The 20451-nt window shown below is 44.1% G+C and overlaps 1 protein-coding gene across 1 annotated transcript in view; it reads left to right on the top strand.

Annotated features, from left to right (window-relative positions):
- NOL6 (nucleolar protein 6) overlaps positions 1-19010 on the top strand; it is a 109912-nt gene extending 90902 nt beyond the window's left edge. Inside the window, exons 24-26 of the mRNA XM_073618408.1 lie at positions 12975-13175; positions 16140-16241; positions 18066-19010. Coding sequence (XP_073474509.1) covers positions 12975-13175; positions 16140-16241; positions 18066-18209 — 447 coding nt within the window. The 3' untranslated portion in view covers positions 18210-19010. The remainder of the gene's footprint in view (positions 1-12974; positions 13176-16139; positions 16242-18065) is intronic.
- Positions 19011-20451: the final 1441 nt, after the last annotated feature.

Genomic DNA, 20451 nt, shown 5'->3' on the forward strand with positions numbered 1-20451 from the left:
CCAAGATGGTGACACCAAGCAGCAGCCTCGGTGTATTTGGAGGTGTACATAAGAGAGGCTTTTACAGGTAAATAACGCATCAAAGGCATGAAGAGCACACGTCATCTCAATGGGAAGACTGATGTTACAATGAATGGTCTGGCAACAGGCTCTCTTTATTGATGTAATAATGCAGCTACATCAGTTTGTGTCTTTTTTTTTTTTATATGCCCGGAGTTCCGCTTTAAACAATTTAGTATTAAACATGCAGATGTGAGATTAAATAATCATATTATAAAATATAAACTTCCCATGCAATCCTTACCTTGCCGCTTCACAGTACTAGAAGCCTCCCAGCTATAACAGATCAGCCTGTACTAAATAATCCGCCGAGCAGCAATTCTAGAACTTCTCCTCCCTGATCATTGGGAAATCAGAAGCTAAGATGCCACAGGCAAGTTATTACCTTAAAGGACCTGTCTGTACCATAAAAAGTGAAAAACATTTACGCACTTGTGATTAGATCATCAAGATTTTGCAAAAAATAAATAAAAAATTACACAGCATAAACTAGAATGATTTCTGCTGCCATCTAACGATCTTAATAACCAGTAGACAAGGGCCGGGCGGGTGACGTCACAGACGCCAACACAACTGCAGGGCCGGCTTCCCTCCAATCTGATTAGAACATGTCTGGAATGGAGGAGTGGAAGATTCAGTTAATGGAGGAGGCAATACTGATCTAAACCCAAACATAAATTTCAATCATTGCAGCTTACCACTCCCGCAGATCTATCGGCTGCATTCGTTTTCCCTTTTTCAGGCTTTTTTCCCCGTTTAACCACTTGCTGCCCTTAGAATGTACCCATACGTCCCCGGGTTTACGTGGTTATACGGGGCTGCAGTCATGACCCTGGTATCTTTTTTTTTTTTTTTTTTTTTTCTATATAGAACTGGCTAAGCACAGTGTGATGCCGGATTTGGGTAGGCCACTACACGTTTCAGGAGCCCTGTTCCTTACAAAGGTAGCATGGACCCTGAAATAGTAGGATGACAGTTTTTTCAGAGACTGTTTCATATATGGACTGCATGGCTAATTAGAATGTAGCGACCGACCGATTAACGACTGACGATAGTCACTTTTTTTAAGTATCGATCACAAAACTTACCGATTATTGCTTCAAGGGGTTGTACCGGGGTGATGCCTGCAGCTTCAGGCATCACCCCCGTACCGTTCTTTAGAGCGGACGGTCAGCAAACCGCTCAGCTGTTATTACAAGCAGCCGGAAGGAACAACCCCCACGCCGCCTTCCACTGCTCACCCGGGCTCTTCCGAGCCACCAGCCGGCTGCCAAAGACCCGAACAAAGTCGATGCTTTGATCGTCTCGGATCTAGTACCCCGGAAGCGATGTCATGACATCACTTCCGGATTACTGGCATTTTAACCACTTCTGGACCGCCGCACGCCGATATACGTTCTAAGTTTGGAGAGGAAAATCGTTGTTATGGCAGCAGCTAGCTGCCATAACCCTGGTATCCTCTTCTTTGGCTGGCAGTCCGCTTTCCAATAATAGTGGTCTCTGTGGCGGATTCGCCGCAAGATCACTTTTATTGGCGGCGGGAAAGGGCCCCCTTCCGCCGCGCTTAGGTGTTCTCCTCCGCTTACCTGAGCCGTCGGCGAAGGCGATCGGATCTTTTCCCTTGCCTGGGCATGGAGATGAGTGAGGGGAAGATGGCCCCCACCAGTCTCCATACCATTGCAGGGCGGAAGCGACGTCAAAACGTCACTTCCGCCCATAGCTCTTAAAGGGCCATTTTTTAATTTTATTTTTTAAATGACAAAATATTTTTTTTTTTTTTTTTTGCATTTTAGTGTAAATATGAGATCTGAGGTCTTTTTGACCCCAGATCTCATATTTAAGAGGTCCTGTCATACTTTTTTTTTCTAGGAATAAAAGTGAAGGAATCTTTACATTAAAATAGGAATAAAAGTGACACTTTTTTTTTTGAAAGAACAGTGTAAAAGTAAAAAATATAAGGTAAAATTAATAAGAAAAAAAAAATGTTTTGAACGCGCACCGTCCCGCCGAGCTCGCGTGCAGAAGCGAACGCATACGTGAGTAGCGCCCACATATGAAATCGGTGTTCAAACCACACGTGAGGTGTCGCCGAGATCAGTAGAGGGAGAGCAATAATTCTAGCCCTAGACCTCCTCTGTAACTCAAAACTGGTAACCTGTAGAATTTTTTTAAACGTCGCCTATGGAGATTTTTAAGGGTGAAAGTTTATCGCCATCCCACGAGCGGGTGCAATTTTGAAGCGTGACATGTTGGGTATCAATTTACTCGGCGTAACGTTATCTTTCACAATATAAAAAAAAAATTGGGCTAACTTTACTGTTGTCTTATTTTTTTAATTCAAAAAAGTGTATTTTTTCCAAGTGCGCTTGTAAGACCTCTGCTCAAATACGGTGTGACAAAGTATTGCAGCGACAGCCATTTTATTCTCTAGGGTGTTAGAAGAAAGCGTGACATGTTGGGTATCAATTTACTCGGCGTAATGTTATCTTTCACAATATACAAAAAAAATTGGGCTAACTTTACTGTTGTCTTATTTTTTTAATTAAAAAAAGTGTATTTTTTCCACAAAAAAAAGTGCGCTTGTAAGACCTTTGCGCAAATACGGTGTGACAAAGTATTGCAGTGACCGCCATTTTATTCTCTAGGGTGTTAGAAAAAAAAAAAAAAGTATAATGTTCGGGAGGTTCTAAGTAATTTTGTAACAAAAAAAATGTTTTTAACTTGTAAACAACAAATCTCAAAAAGAGGCTCGGTCCTTAAGTGGTTAAAGGCGCCAGTTTTAAAAAATAGAAAGTATTCAAAAACGTCTAAAGTTTTGAATACTTTCAAGTGCAGAGGAGGGGGTTCGGGGTCTTTTAGACCACCGATCCCTCCATAAAGAGTACCTGTCGCTGCCTATTACTGTCACAAGGGATGTTTACATTCCTTGTGACAGCAATAACAGTGATAAAAAAAAAAAAAAGTGAAAAAATAAAAATGTTAAATGTACAGAATATCAGCACATAATATCGGCCTGAGAGGTAGCCTGAAATATCGGTAACGTATCGACACCGAAAAAACGATATCGGTCAATCCCCATTATAATGTGAGGGGCGCAGTGTAAGCGGTGCACACTGTGCACGTTTACCTTGTGTATTGGTTTTTCTTGGGTATGAAGATATCCTGAGTTGTCATCCTCATCCTTGCTTGGCTTCATCCCGGTCCAGTATTGTGAGTCAGCCACTCGCTAGGAAGATGATGGCCCTAGAGTTGCACCAATGTTGGCTTTTGTATGTGTTTCCAGGCAGGTTCCCTTTTAACGTGGATATGTGTTTTCTTCAGCCTACCACAAGGGGTCACAGTAGTGATATCGCACACAATGCTGCAATGTTGTCATCCTTGCACTAAGAGCTGCCGGATCTGTGATACTTTTATACTGGGGAGCGTTCTGTTTGCATTTAGTATTTCTTGGGATTATGGATAAGTGCCGTGTACACAGAGAGAAGCCTCCCGAAAAATGGTTTTGAACATCTGTCTGATGTAGTATGATGTCATAGGCGACTCGTCACGTGAGCTGATTTGCATCCAGCTGGCTGTTGTATTTTTTATTTTTTTCAGCTGGGCTTTAAGTATTAAAGTATGTTAAAGCTGAACTCCAGGCCAAAAAAAGTTTTCCCATGCAGTGGAGCTGTGCTCACACTGCGCGGGTCAACTGTTCGTTTTTATCTAGGGCAGGAGTCTCCATACTTTTCAAACAAAGGCCCATTTTATTGTCCTTCAGACTTTAGGAGGGCCGGATTGTGGCCAGCAGAGGCAGAAAATGTCACAGGCCCAGCATCAGTGAGAACAAATATGGCCTCATGGTTGGTGGTCAATAGGAGGAGTAGTATTCTATTAGTAGGAGGAATAGTATCCCATCATTGGTATCGGTGTAAAATATAGTGCCCCATTGTTGGTCTCAGTAGGAGGAATAGTGCCTCATATTAGTGGGAGGAATTGTGCTCCAAGGGATGGATAAAGGCTGGAGAAGGGCCACAGTTTGGAGACCCCTGGTCTAGGGCATTGGAGAAGGAAGATATACTTGCCTAATCCTCCAATGCTCCCTGCACAAGACCAGTCCCTGTGGATCCTGCCCTCTGCTGTCTAGTGGTCTTGTGCGGTGGACTGTTCCTGATGTCATCATGACCTGATAGATATATACAGTATCTCACAAAAGTGAGTACACCCCTCACATTTTTGTAAATATTTTCTTCTATCTTTTCATGTGACAACACTGAAGAAATGACACTTTGCTACAATGTAAAGTAGTGAGTGTACAGCTTGTATAACAGTGTAAATTTGCTGTCCCCTCAAAATAACTCAACACACAGCCATTAATGTCTAAACCGCTGGCAACAAAAGTGAGTACAAATTGGGCCCAAAGTGTCAATATTTTGTGTGGCCACCATTATTTTCCAGCACTGCCTTAACCGTCTTGGGCATGGAGTTCACCAGAGCTTCACAGGTTGCCACTGGAGTCCTCTTCCACTCCTCCATGACGACATCACAGAGCTGGTGAATGTTAGAGACCTTGCGCTCCTCCACCTTCTGTTTGAGAATGCCCTACAGATGCTCAATAGGGTTTAGGTCTGGAGACATGCTTGGCCAGTCCATCACCTTTACCCTCAACTTCTTTAGCAAGACAGTGGTCGTCTTGGAGGTGTGTTTGGGGTCGTTATCATTTTGGAATACTGCCCTGCGGCCCAGTCTCCCCAAAGGGAGGGGGATCATGCTCGGCTTCAGTATGTCACAGTACATGTTGGCACTCATGGTTCCCTCAATGAACTGTAGCTCCCCAGTGCCGGCAGCACTCATGCAGCCCCAGACCATGACACTCCCACCACCATGCTTAACTGTAGGCAAGACACACTTGTCTTTGTACTCCTCACCTGGTTGCCGCCACACACGCTTCACACCATCTGAACCAAATAAGTTTATCTTGGTCTCATCAGACCACAGGCGATGGTTTCAGTAATCCATGTCCTTAGTCTGCTTGTCTTCAGCAAACTATTTGCGGGCTTTCTTGTGCATCATCTTTAGGAGAAGCTAACTTCTGGGACGATACCATGCAGACCAATTTTATGCAGTGTGCGGCTTATGGTCTGAGCACTGACAGGCTAACCCCCCTTCAACCTCTGCAGCAATGCTGGCAGCACTCATACGTCTATTTCCCAAAGACAACCTCTGGATATGACGCTGAGCACGTGCACTCAACTTCTCCATGGGGAGGACTGTTTTGAGTGGAACCTGTCCTGTTAAATGGCTGTATGGTCTTGGCCACCGTGCTGCAGCTCAGTTTCAGGTTCTTGGCAATCTTCTTACAGCCTAGGCCAGTGATTGTGAACCTTGGCACCCCAGATGTTTTGGAACTACATTTCCCATGATACTGACCTACACTGCTTAGTGCGTGAGCATCATGGGAAATGTAGTTCCAAAACATCTGGGGTGCCAAGGTTCACCATCGCTGGCCTAGGCCAATCTTTATGTAGAGCAACAATTTTTTTCAGATCCTCAGAGAGTTCTTTGCCATGTTGAACTACCAGTGACCAGTATGAGAGAGTTAGTGCGATAACACCACATTTAACACACCCGCTCCTCATTCATACCTGAGACCTTGTAACACTAACAAGTCACATGACACCGGGGAGGGAAAATGGCTAATTGGGCCCAATTTGGACATATTCACTTAGGGGTGTACTCAATTTTGTTGCCAGCAGTTTAGACATTAAAGGCTGTGTGTTGAGTTATTTTGAGGGGACAGCAAATTTACACCGTTATACAAGCTGTACACTCACTACTTTACATTGTAGCAAAGAGTCATTTCTTCAGTGTTGTCACATGAAAAGATATAATAAAATATATTTAAAAAAATGAGGGGTGTACTCACTTTTGTGAGATACTGTGTGTGTGTGTGTGTGTGTGTGTGTGTGTGTGTGTGTGTGTGTAGATAGATAGATAGATAGATAGATAGATAGATAGATAGATCTATATATATAAAAAATCAGATTTTTTTTTGTTTAAATTTTTTTCTTAAAAAAATAAATAAATAAATCATTGATTTTTTTTTTATCCACCCTGCAGTGAGGACGCAGCCCCATTGCATGGGAAAATGTTCTTTCTGCCCAGAGTTGGGTTTTAAATAAGTTTTAAAGCCTGACTCAAGTCCAAAAATAGTGGGTAAGGGCTCATTCAGAGGTGCGGCAGCCTTAGCCGCCTCCCTGAAAAGTGATCTGTGGTAGATCGGTCTTGAGACCGGCAGCTAGGAAGTGACGTTTCACCTCCTTACCACCCATTTTGACCCTCCTTTCTGTTGAACCAGCCGATATTCAGCCCATGTGTACCAGCCTTTTACGGAGGGCCACTTGCCTAGTTTATCTGATCAATGGTTAAGCTCTTAGAGCTGTGGTTCTCAACTCCTGTCCTCAGGACCCACCAACAGGCCAGGTTTGCAAGATAACTGAAATACATCACAGGTGATATCATTTGCTACTCAGTGATTGCAGTATTCTAGTCTCCCCAAGGCAATACATAAAATCTGGCCTGTTAGTGAGCCCTGAGGACAGGAGTTGAGAACTGTTGTCTTGCAGCCAGCTCTTTAAAATCCAATAAATATTTTTTGTTTGTTCTCACATCTCCATTGAAGCAGAACCAGTGGAAAGGCGTTATGTCTGACTCACCCAATCCCCTGTACAAAAGAGGAGTATACTGAACACCTTGTCCATGTGTGCCTTGCTCTTGAACTCCATGCTGCTCCATTTCATTCCACTAGATTAGGTTGCAAACATGGCATTTGCTGGCACTGGGCACGCTGGCATGCATAGACTTGTGATCGGGGGTTGTTGTAAAGCCACTGTTTGTATGCTGGCAAACGGCGAGTTTATGCAGTGTGTGTTTATTATAAGCGCACTAATCATTTATTGGTATTGACGCATTTAATCCATTCCCACCTGCAGAATGTTTATTAAAGTTTCCCAGCCTGGTGCCGGTTACCGGGAACTGGTTAACAGACACCCTATGATTGAACTTCACTTTGCACAACTGGTGGCTCTCAAACTTGACTGTCACTGACCATTCTATTCTACAGAATGTTTATTAAAGTTCCCCAGCCTGATGCCTGTTATTGGGGACTGGTTAACAAAGATCCTCCTACCCCCTGAGCTCCACTTTACACGGCTGGTGGCTCTCAATAACATCTGTCACTGACCACTCTGTTCCCCAGAATTTTTATTAAAGTTCCCCAGACTGATGCCTGTTACTGGGGACTGGTTAACAGACATCTTCTCATTGAACTCCACTTCACACGGCTGGTGGCTCTCAAACTTGACTCTCACTGACCATTCTGTTCTGCAGAATGTTTATTAAAGTTCCCTGGCCTGATGCCTGTTACTGGGAACTGATTAAGAGAGATCCTCCCCTCGAACTCCACTTTGCACGTCTGGTGGCTCTCAGTGCTGTCTGTCACTGACCACTCTGTCCCCCAGAATGTTTATTAAAGTTCCCAAGTCTGATACCTGTTACCGGGGACTGGTTAACAGACATCTTCTCATTGCACTCCACCTCGCACGGCTGGTGGCTGTCAAACTTGACTCTCATTGACCATTCTGTTCTGCAGAATGTTTAATAACGTTCCCCGGACTGATGCCTGTTACCGAGGACTGGTGAAAAAACCATCTTCCCTTTTGAGTTCCACTATGAATGGTTGGTGGCTTCCAATTAGGGCTGCAACTAACGATTATTTTCATAATCGATTAGTTGTCCGATTATTGTTTCGATTAATCGGTTAATAAGCTTAAAAAAAAAAGGTGCGGTGTATAATTTAGTTAATATGTAAAGTTTAAAAAAAAGACAATTTATTCTTAAATATCTCTATGCAGTGATAAATATAAATAACTATATGGTTAGGGAGCAAAATATCTCATCCACTCTGAGAATAACAGACAGAAGAGATATACTATTAGAGGAGATGTACTGTATATACTATTAGAGGAGAGATATACTGTATATGCTATTGGAGGATATATACTAATAAAGGGTGAATCTGGTAAATATCATCAGACTCAGAGATCAAATTTTTTTTTATTTAAAAAACAATGTCTTTCTTCAAAAAAAAAAAAAAAAAAGGCATTTTAAGAACGTTGGTTCGATTTTCTAATCGTTAGTGGGGTCAAATCGATGTTCATTTTCAACCATGGTGACAATTTGGAAATAATAGAAAACTTTTTGGTCAAAGGAATTTTCAGACGGTGTATGTGGTTTTCCTTCATTTTAAAAACAGAATGTTAAAAACAAGTGAAAATTTCAAACATTCTTTCATTCAGCGAATGTACAAAGATTTTCCGTCTGAATATTCTTGTCTGAAAATTGATCGGTGTGGCCAGCATAAGGCTCGGTACACACCTATGCAGTTTGCTTTTGATCTATTTCTGCAGTGCTTTTTGCTGTGCATTTTGATTTTTGCACACGTGATTTTGCTGCAATTTGCGTTTTTGCATTTTTTTTGGCCAACTTGTTGTTGGGCAGATTAAAAAACACAAATTTCTGCAAAAATGCGTTACATGCTTTTCTGCAGCTTCTTCATTGAAGTATATTGAACCAAAAAAGCACCGTTTTGCGTTTAAAAAAAGTCCCTGACCCTTTCCAAATACGCAGCGGCTAAAAAAAAGTATAGATGTGAACGCGTCCCATAGCAAACCATGTGAATGAACTGTAGTGCAACCAGGTCTAAGACGTTTAGTAACATAATGGGGTTAAAAAAACTTAAATTAGCCTTTTATAGTAGAAAAAAAAAGCAGATAATCACTACTGTAAGGGGTTAATTTTTTTTACTGTAGAACTGTGAAAGTAATATTTACAATAGCGATTATTTGCTCTTTTTGTACTATAAAGGGCTAATTTTAGTTTTTCTTAACCCCATTACGTTACTGGCCGAGTAATCTATTATGAAAATAGTAATCGATTAATTTCATAATCGATTAGTTGTCGATTAATCGATTAGTTGTTTCGGCCCTACTTCCAATCTCGGTTGTCACTGACCACTCTTTTCCCCACTGATTGGGACTCTTGATGTGAAGAGGGGATGGGGGACTGAGGACTATGATGTGAGAGTGTGTGGGGGAGGAGGGTGTGACAGTGGACTCTTCTCTAAAAGAGAGGGGGGGGGGGGGGCTGAGCACTCTTACGTGAAAGGGAAAGAGGAAGGTGGAGGGGTGGGCTGGGGACTCTGATGTGAAAGGGGGGGTGATTGAGGACCCAGAGGTGAAAAGGGGGTTTCTAATGTAAGAGGGGGGCTCCTGATGTAAAGGAGGGACCCCTTCTCCAATTGGATTGCCTTGGGATTTTGCATAATTTTAAAGGGTGACGTGACTGAAGAAAGGTTGGGGAACGCTTGTACAGAGGAACTTGTGTCCCTCGCAGAGCTCTGATCTTAACACTGCTAAACACCTTTGGGATGAAATCTGACTGAGCCAGGTCTTCCCGTCCAACATCGGTACCTGATCCCACCCATATTCTTTTGGCTGAATGGGCACAAATTTCCCACAGACCTCTTCCAAAATATTGTGGAAAGCCTTCCCAGAAGAGTGGAGTCTGTTATAGCCTCAAAGGAAGGCCAACTCCATCTTCATGTCCATGGTTTTGGAACAGGGATGTCCAGCAAGGTCATGTAGGCATGATGGTCAGGTATCCTTCCATCCTGACTCCTCCTTGTGTATGCCCAATGCCGCGTACACATGAGTGGACTTTACGGCAGACTTTGTCCGGCGGACTTTTCGACGGACTTTACGAAGGACTTTCCGAATGAACGGACTTGCCTACACACAATCAACCAAAGTCTGACGGATTCGTACGTGATGACGTATGACCGGACTAAAACAAGGAAGTTCATAGCCAGTAGCCAATAGCTGCCCTAGCGTCGGTTTTTGTCCATCGGACTAGCATACAGGCGAGCGGACTTTTCGACCGGACTCGAGTCCATCGGAAAGATTTGAAACATGTTTCATTTCTAGGTCCGTCGAACTTTTGGGGAAAAAAAGTCCGCTGGAGCCCACACACGATCGAATTGTCCGACGGACTCCGGTCCGCCGGACCAAGTATGCCGTAAAGTCTGGTCGTGTGTACGCGGAATTATAAGCACTTGGGAATCCCCTGTTGGTGAGGCAGTCTCCCACCTGTCGCTGCGCAGTATGTTAACACAGTACAGACCAGATTTTCTACGCCTGAGCGAAAAACAAGTCTCCTCTGTCAGGTCTCATCTTGCACAATGCCAGTTATGCAACCGGGTGAATTTCTGTTTGTCTTCTCTATATAACTCTGCAGAGCGGGGGGAGCGCGATTCCTGTTTACTTTCCCATCCACGGGCAATTGTGTCTGCAAGGTCCTCTGCACATCAATATCGCTGCCGCCGTTCCTTTATAGAGGACGCGTCTTATTTTGCAACCACAAATTTTATCTTTGTGTTCGGAGTGAATGATTTCACATCAAATAAATCCTTTGTTGGGGGTTTCTGTTTAGGAATCGCTTTCCCGACACAAGCTTTTAGTGAGATGTCCACATGGGGCCCATTCTGAGAGCTTCTCTAATGGTTTTGGGTCAATAGTTTACATTTTTAGTTGAGCTGTTTTTGTTTGTTTGTTTGTTTTTTAATACTGATGTGTAATTTATGATTTTTTTGTTTTTTTACAACATAAAACATTTAAAGCCGAAATAAAGTCTTTAACCCCTTCCCACCCAGCCCCGGTTTCCCTTTAATAGGATATGTATGTCAAGGGGGTGGAAAGCATCAGTGATCATGTGACCGCTGTGATTGGCTGTCACAGTGGTCACATGATTGGGAACCAGATCCTGTTGGCTACTGATTCTTAGTGGGGACAGTGCGCTGTGTTGACAGCTTGGTCTCTGTGCTGGGAATGTGCAGTGAGCGCGCTCTCGGGGTTAGTTCACACCACAAAAGCGTCTTCCAGATCTGTTCCGGGTGCGTTTCTGCATGCACATTTTTCACGCTTTTTTTTATATGCATTCTGGTGCATTTTTGATGCGTCCCAGAAAGGGTTTTTTTTTTCCTTCTTCCTCTTCTTGGTTCTTTTTCACTGTACTGGAGGTCATGCAGTTTTTGAGTTTTGATGAGTTCCGGTGCCGTTTTGATGTGTTTTAGTTCAGTTCTGTGCAGGAAAAATGCAGCATGTTCTACTTTTTTTTTTTTTCTGGAACCGGAACGCACTGGCACCGCAAGCACTGGCGTGAATTATGCCATTTGAAAACCATGTAACCTTCTTTCTGTGCATTTTTAGATGCACAAAAAAAAGCACTGTGTGAACTGGCCCTCAGCACAGAAACATTGGGTCACCCAGTGATGCATTTGAGTGCCGTATGTTTAACACCCCACCCTTTTGCAGCCACACGTGTTATGTGGGCAGTTAAAGTGGTTGTAAAGAATTTATTTTTTTTAAGTTACATGTTATACTTACCCGCCGTGTGCAATAGAATTGCACAGGGCAGCCCCGATCCTCCTTTTCTCGGCTCCCCCGTCGGCACTCCTGGCTCCACCTCACTTGCTTTATGCATTGACCTACATCCTTAGACCCAGTTTGTCTGGACAGGGTGGTTACTTGTTGACTTGGCACCATCCACAGGCAGCTTAAAGCGGAGTTCCACCCAAAAATGGAACTTCCGCTTTAAGTGTCATGACCCCCTGACATGCCACATTTGGCATGTAATTTTTTTTTTTTTTTGGAGGGGAGCGGGTACCCTTTTTTTTTTTACAGGCACCCAGCTCCCATTTCCGCCCCTGGCGCCGCAGGGCCTGAAGGAAGATCACCTCTCCCCCCTCCTTCCCTGCAATCTTATGGGATGCGTCACAGGTCCCAGAAGATTGCCCGGCCATTCGCAGCGTGCGCCCGGCTGTGAAGCCACAGCTGGGCGCCCACAGTTAGAATGCCAGCGCCACGGAGAAGAGTGGGGCTTCGTGCGCCCGCATCACTGGACCGTGGGACATGTGAGTGTCTGGTTATTAAAAGTCAGAAGCTACACTTTTTGTAGCTGCTGATTTTTAAATGGGTGTAACTCCGCTTTAACTCTCCAATAAGATTTACGGGATGCCCCAATTTAAATAGGCAATGTTCCACGGGAGCGGTATTGCCCACAGACTTGCGACATCAGGGTTAATTTTTTGCCACGCTATATTTACACCCCCCACCTTTGCCTTTGCAGCATAAAGGAGAGTGGTAGGGGACAGTAAGATCACAGCTTGACCTTCATATTTTTGTAATCCAATTTGTAGGCAGCAGGTGGCGCTTTAGTCTCCCTTTCACTTATCTATCTTTATCTCCTTACCACCCATTCTAAATTGCCTGTATTAGTATTATTTTACGCAGTGCTTTACAATATAAAAGGAAGACAGTTCATTTACAAGAAAATACAAGCGGGTTCAGAGGGTCCTGCTCATAATAACTTACAATCTAGCAGATTTTTACAGAGTGCAATAGCTCAAGCCTAGAATTTACAAATGCTAAAATTACTTAAAGCGGAAGTAAAACCCATCCATAAAACAGTTTCATTTCCGGTATGCGCCAGAAATGTAACACTCCCCATTGGTTGTACTCTCAACCAAACTGTCAAACCATCCAATGGCTGGTGTCATAACTGATCACATGTACAGCATCATGGCAGTTGTAGATTAAACAGAGGCAAAGATGGCAGCTTCCTTGGCTGAAAACGATAGGGGGGGGGTTACTTCCATTTTAAGACTGGCAATTCCTGCTGTGTTGTCTGTTTTGACAACTCGTGTAAATACTGTTCCCCAAATATTTATGTTGTGGTCCTTTTGATTGTTTTAGTTTCCGTATAATCACTTTCTTAAAATCACGTTTATAAATTTGACCTAATTTTTCTCTTTTGCACAGGTAATCTTCCGGCCTCCCCTGGACCTCTATGATGTGCTGATCCACTTGAACCCCAAGCATATTCCCCGGCACCGAGAGGCGGTGGATCAGGCCGCCAAGTCGTTTTCCCGTGGTCTTCTGGAGGAGGACGCTCAGGTCAAGGCCCTGAAGTTCCCTGTGGTGGATTATGATCCAGCTCAGTTATACCTTCAATCTCTCAGGGTGAGAATCTGCCTAAAAATTGTCTTCAAATTGGGTTCAAATGCTTTTAATTATCGATCGATTTAACCGCTTCAGCCCCGGAAGCTTTTACCCCCCCTTCATGACCGGGCCATTTTTTGCGATACGGCACTGCGTTACTTTAACTGACAACTGCGCGGTCGTGCGAAACTGTACCAAAATAAAATTGACGTCCTTTTTTTTGTTCCCACAAATAGAGCTTTCTTCTGGTGGTATTTGATCACTTCTGCGGCTTGTACTTTTTTGCGCTGTAGGCCAATGTGTTTTCGGCTATATATTTTTGGTAAAAAAATATCCCAGTAAGCGTATATTGATTGGTTTGCGCAAAAGTTATAGCGTCTACAAACAATGGGATATTTTTATGGAATTTGTATTTATTTATTTTTTACTAGTAATGGCGGCGATCAGCGATTTTTAGCGGGACTGTGACATTGCGGCGGACAAATCAGACACCAAACTGACACTTTTTTGGGAACCAGTGACATTATTACAGTGATCACTGCTAAAAATATGCACTGTTACTGTACTAATGACACTGGCAGGGAAAGGGTTATCAGGGGCGATCAAAGGGTTAAGTGTGTCCCGGGGGGGGGGGGGGTGATGCTCTGACTGAGTGAAGACAGAGATTGGTATTCCTGCTTAGCGGGAACACAAGATCTCCATCTTCTCCCCTGTCAGAACGGCCGTGTGCCTTGTTTACATAGGCAGATCGCCGCTCTGCCTCTCCCAGGAACGGTCGCAGATCTACCATGTCCATATGGGACATTCCTCCTACATGGGACAGAATAGGGAATGCTGAAGGCTCCCATGCCGCCCCTTCCAACTTGGTCAGGCTTTCGAAAATGCAGATCAGATCAGTGCGACATTATTATACTGGCTATGTACCGCATGTTAACCACTTGCCCTCTGGAAGATTTTACCCCCTTCATGACCAGGCCAGTTTTTGCTATTCGGCACTGTGTTATTTTAACCACTTACTCACTGGGCACCTAAACCCATACCCATCCCCCCCCCCCCCCCCCCCCCTCCTGCCCAGACCAATTTTCAGCTTTTAGCGCTTTCACTCTTTGAATGACAATTGCGCAGTCATGCAACACTGTACCCAAATGACATTTTTATCATTTTGTTCCCACAAATAGAGCTTTCTTTTGGTGGTATTTGATCACCTCCTGGGTTTTTTATTTTTTGCTCAAAAAATAAAAAAAGACTGAAATAAAAAAAAAAAAATACAAAACCGTTTTATATTTTGTTAATAAATTTTGCAAACAGGTCTTTTTTCTCCTTCATTGATGTACGCTGATGAGGCTGCACTGATGGGCACTGATTAGGCGGCACTGATGGGCACTGATTAGGCGGCACTGATTAGGCGGCACTGATGGGCACTGATTAGGCGGCACTGATGGGCACTGATTAGGCGGCACTGATGGGCACTGATTAGGCGGCACTGATTAGGCGGCACTGATGGGCTCTGATTAGGCGGCACTGATGGGCTCTGATGATTTGGCATTGGTGGGCACTGATGGGTGGCACTGATAGCTGGCAATGATGGGCACTGGTAGGTGACACTGGGCAGCACTACTAGGTGGCACTGATGAGTCACTGATTGGTACCACTGGTGGGCATTGATAGGTGGCACTCATGGGCATTGATAAGTGGCACTGATTGATGGCACTTTTATGTACTGGTGGGCACTGATTTGTGGCACTGGCAGGCGGTACAGGTGAGCACAGATGAGGCAGCTTCGCCTCTTCCTCTTCGGGACCGATGTCCCTTCAACAGAAGCCGGTGAACAGCTTTTTTTTTTCTCCTCACGTTGTCAGCATAAGAAGAAAAAAAAGCGATTACGATAATCTTCTGTTTACATCGCATGATCAGCTGCCATTGGCTGACAGCTGATCACGTTGTAAGGGGCCGGGATCAACCCCTTACTCCGATCTGTGATCACCCGAGTTTTATTGACTCGGCTGATCACAGCGTGCGCTCTGCAGGGGGCGCGCAGGGAGCGTGCAAAGGGAAGGACATCTATTGATGGCCTCCCGGCAAAGTAGATCCGCGCTTCGGGGTTAATTGACAATTGCGCGGTCATGCAATGCTGTACCCAAACACAATTTTATATCATTTTTTTTTTTTTACACAAATAGAGCTTTCTTTTGGTGGTATTTGATCACCTCTGGGTTTTTGATTTTCTTTTATTATATAAACAAAAAAAAACCCAATATTTTCTTTAACTTTATCCTATAAAACATATCCAAAAAAAAAAAAAAAATCTCTTAAAAAAAATTTTGGCCAAAAAGTATTCTGCTACATGGTTTTGGTAAAAACAAAAACAAACAATAAATGTATACCGATTGTTTTGTGTGAAAGTCATAGTCTACATACTATGGGATATATACTGGAATTTTTATTTATCTATTTTTTATATCTAGTGATGGCAGCGATCAGCGACTTTTAACAGGACAGTGCGTGTTCCCACTGGTCCCTGCTGTCTCCTGGGACCCGTGTGTCTCCCAGAAGACCGCGGGGGGGGGGGGGGGGGGGGGAGGTAGTGGGAGCAAAATACCTGTATTAGACAGGCATCTGCTCCCCCCCTCCCCCCTGAAAGGTGCCACGTGTTACACCGGAGGGTGGCGGGGGAAGGATTCCCAAAAGCGGAAGTTCCATTTTTGAGTGGAACTCCGCTTTAACAGCAGGGGGTGATCGGCATGTTCTGTGACAAATCACAGCACAGCCGGGCGCTCATGCGCACGCCCCTACCTGGAAATGCAGAATCATGTACATATATGTGATTCTGTGCGGCCGGCCCGCACTGTCGCAGTAAAGTGGTTAAGTATTGGATTCATCAGAAGCCGGTTGACCTCTCGGGTATGCTTTTCTTTAGTAGGAGGCCATACTGTACTCTGCGATGTATCGGTCTAAGTGTTCTCTCCCAATTTCCTTTTCCCTCAGGACTCATACGGGGATTTTGCTCTGTTCTTCTACGATAAACACGGAGGGGATGTTATTGGCGTTCTATGGAATCCCTCTAGCTTCGCACCACAGTCTTTTAAGGTAGGATGAAAATATGCGCTTGTAAAAAATGTACATTAGTATTGGGGGAAGGTGCAAAATTAGCTACACTATCCTTTGTAAAAAGAGCTGGATTCATTCCTAAAATGCACAAAATACACTGTATTACCAAAAGTATTGGGACACCTGCCTTTACACCCACATGAACTTTAATGGCATCCCAGTCTTAGTCCGTAGGGTTCAATATTGAGTTGGTCCACCCTTTGCAGCTATAACAGCTTCAACTCTTCTGGGAAGGCCGTCCACAAGGTTTAGGAGTGTGTCTATGGGAATGTTTGACCATTCTTCCAGGGGGGGTTAAGCAAGAAAGGTTGGGACTTTGAATGAGACACAGGTCTCCATCCCTGTACGAACATGAAACAGAAAGGTTTGCGACTTTAAATGAAGTGGGTAAGAGAGGCCAGGGAACAGTTACCATTATAAAAAAAATCATTTTATTGAGAGGCAATAACATGGTATCATAAATACCCAGGTATAAAATAACAATCACATCGTACAGTATATACACAATGATTAATACATTATGGACAAAATAGAAAGCCCCCAGATGATACAGGGCAAAAAAATCCTTGATAGGTGATGCATCCATTCTAAAATGACAAAATCTAAAAGTTCTAAAAACACACTGTGGTATATAAACCTGGTACAGGGGTTAATTGTTTGGTGCTTGGCGTAAGCCCGACGCGTTTCGTGTCTCAAAACACTCTTCAGGGGCAGTTTGCACCAAAATCTAGAAAAGAATAAGGGTCAATAAGTAGAATTCAATGTGTATTGTTGTAGGAAGGGTATACGTATAGGGGAAGAGAAAAGTCACCCATTCCCAATGGATACTCGCATGTCAATAAAGTGTGAACCCCATGAGGTCCGCAGCCGACCATTCTTCCAGAAGCGCATTTGTGAGGTCAGGCGCTGATGTTGGGGGTTCTATCGGGTTGAGGTCAGGACTCTGTGCAGGCCAGTCTAGTTCCTCCACCCCAAACTCGCTCATCCATGTCTTTATGGACCTTGCTTTGTGCACTGGGCCGCAATCATTTGGTGGAGGGGGGATTATGGTGTGGGGGTTGTTTTTCAGGGGTTGTGTTGGCCCCTTAGTTCCAGTGAAGGGAACTCTTAAGGCGTCAGAATACCAAGACATTTTGGACAATTTCATGCTCCCAACTTTCTGGGAACGGTTTGGGGATGACCCGTTTTTGTTCCAACATGACTGCACACCAGTGCACAAAGCAAGGTCCATAAAGACATGGATGAGCGAGTTTGGGGTGGAGGAACTTGACTGGCCTGCCCTCAACCCAATAGAACACTTTGGGATGAATTCGAGCGGAAACTGTGAGTCAGGCCTTCTTGTCTAACATCAGTGCCTGACCTCACAAATGCTCTTCTGGAAGAATGGTCAAACATTCCCATAGACACCCTCCTAAACCTTGTGGACGGCCTTCCTTGAAGAGTTGAAGCTGTTATAGCTGCAAAGGGTGGGCCAACTCAGTACTGAACCCTACGGACTAAGACTGGGATTCCATTAAAGTTCATGTTTGTGTAAAGACAAGCGTCCTAATACTTTGCATAATAAAGTATATAAAAGGGATATTAAAATAGTTTGGTAAATAACACTAGAGATTGTTGATCCTGGGAATATCCAATTGCCATTGTTAGATCGGAAAGGAATTTATCATTTCCCCTGCTGGATTAAGTTGGATTGTGCGTCTAGGATTGTATGTATGCAGGTTTTTGATTTATTTTAATTTTTTTTCCTTACGGTATTTGGCCAGTGTTATTATTGATACTTGTTTATATTTTAATCTCTTGCAGACCACCAATATTAATGGGCGGATGATGGACAGTAAAAGCTCATTACTGGTCCCCAATGTGGAGGCCATTCTGGGGGATTTTGAGATCTTGGGTAAAGGCTTGGTGCTGCGTGTAGAGACACGGACAGAGAAATGGAACATCTGATGATCGATCGTATTCCACAACCGAGGACCACATTATCCTTTTTGCATCGTCCACAACAAGCGCAGAGGAACGAGAACGGAGAAAGCTTTGTTGGAGATCATTGGAAAAATGTTTTTATACCGTTCAAAGTGAAACTGTAGGAAAGACTGAGACGAGTGTGTGAAATATTTTGTAAGAAATATATAAAACATTTTAAAACGATGAAACTTTTTAAAAATTTTTTTTTAATAATAGTCATTCCTGGCTACGCGGAGAATCTTGATAACGTGTTCTGTACAGTCATTTCATAGCAGCCAATCAGAATCTCTCACAGCACTAATTTCGGTGAGCTGAGTTTTTCTTGCTTGCGGAATAATACTATGCCGCCCACAAAATCCGTGTTCTTTATACTGTTGTAATAAATATCTATAAGTTTTTTTTTTTTTTTTTTTGGCTGGTAGGTTAAAGAGGAACGTATATTAATCAGTGAACTGATAACACCCATCCAGTAAACATTGCAACTATGGTGAAATCAGAATCTGCTTTTAAGTTATCTTTTGATCTAGCATTATAAAATGAGTGCCCTCTGATCGAGCAGAATTTTTCAAATTTGTCTCTGGTTGGGACCCAAAACCTTTTGCCAGACAATTGGGTGCTGCACATCAGCCCTTCTGAGAACCTCAAAGGAAGGATAACATTGATACTGGGATTGTACCTGTAAGTTTGCGACACTGTGTATTATGCAGAGGCTGCCTTCAGGTCTGAATGTTGACCACCCTGTGTGTTGCATTGGGTAGGTGCAATTGTAGTCGTTGCCCCCCCCCCCCCCCCGATCTGAACCCCCATCATTGATTTTTGGCCTGTGGGCAGGAGCGGCCAGTGCATTAAGGGCACACGGGCACCGCCCCCTCTATCCTCGCCAACCTCATGTATGGTTAATGGATAGATTAATGCATTGCATGAATCTATCCATGGCCGCTGTAGCCACCCCCTATTCAGGCGTCCGGCCCCTTTTCGGGCGCCTGAATTACAGCAGCTGGGGTGTTTTTTGTTTGTTTTTTTTTTTTTTTAAGCACCTGAGTAGAGCCAAAGGCTCTAATAGGCTTCAAAATAGGGTGGACTCGGAGCACAGAGCATTGAGCCCTTCGGAGTCCACCCAGATATGTTAGAAAAGCAAATGAATGTTTGCTTTTCTAACACTGAATCGCCTCTCCACCAATCAGGAGGCGTGGGTCTGTTACCCACTTCCCGATTGGCTGAAAGGTTAGGCGATCCTATTGGACGCCTAGGAGGAGGGGAGGAGACGCACGGCGGAAGCCGCCGTGATCTCAGAAGGGAAGAGGACACAGAAGATGCTGCAAGATGCCTGCTGCAGCCTGTCCCCCTGCCCGATGATCCCTGATGTGCCCGCTGATCGGGTAAGTTTCGGTGGACAGGCAAACAGCGCGGGGGAGATGGGGGTTGAGGTGCCACAGGGGTGGTTGTTTGCCGCCCCCTCCCAAACAAAAAAACACCATTCGCCACTGCCTCTGGGGGAGGCGCAGAACCCACTAGGGAGGATCTTGAAGAAGGCGCAGTAGTGCCATGCAGGTTGGGTACAAGTGCATACATGTACTCTTACACCATGCACAGGGAGGGGGGTGCAGACCATTAGGAGTATGTACTCCTTTAGTGCCAGTGAAAGCATTAAAGGATACGTTCACCTTTTGTAACATGTTACATGCTACACCCATATTTATGGTGTTTTGTGTTACTTTGGAGCAGCCGACCTCACCCCACCCACCCCATGACAGGGGGGGGATCCTCTCCCTGCACCCACTGTCCCATGTCAAAACCAGCACGGCTGTGCAGTGCTCAGCCCACACAGCCGCAATATTCATTCACAGCAATCTGTGAATGAATGAATGAACGAACTACAAGTCCTGTCTTCCACCGCGGCAGACAGTTTGCAGTTCTCAGTGAGCTGTGGGGGTGTTGGTGAGCGTTCTCGTAGATTATTGATTCATCCTGTACTTTAGGGACTGTCTGCCGTATGCAGGTACAGGCAGACAGCTGAGTGAAGTGTTTGCAGGATTCTGATATTGCACCCGCGTACGACTGATTGCGGGTGCAATGTTTTGCGGGCTACAGCGTAAAGAGATAAGTGCATTTATTTTTACCTGCTAAATCATGTGCTTTTATTATTATTATTATTATATATTTTATTTATTTATTTTTAAAAAGGTGAACGCCGCCTTTAATGCTTTCACATAATTGGGCCAAA

This window comes from Aquarana catesbeiana, linkage group LG01 (assembly GCF_042186555.1).
Source record: "Aquarana catesbeiana isolate 2022-GZ linkage group LG01, ASM4218655v1, whole genome shotgun sequence".
Lineage (NCBI taxonomy): Eukaryota > Metazoa > Chordata > Amphibia > Anura > Ranidae > Aquarana > Aquarana catesbeiana.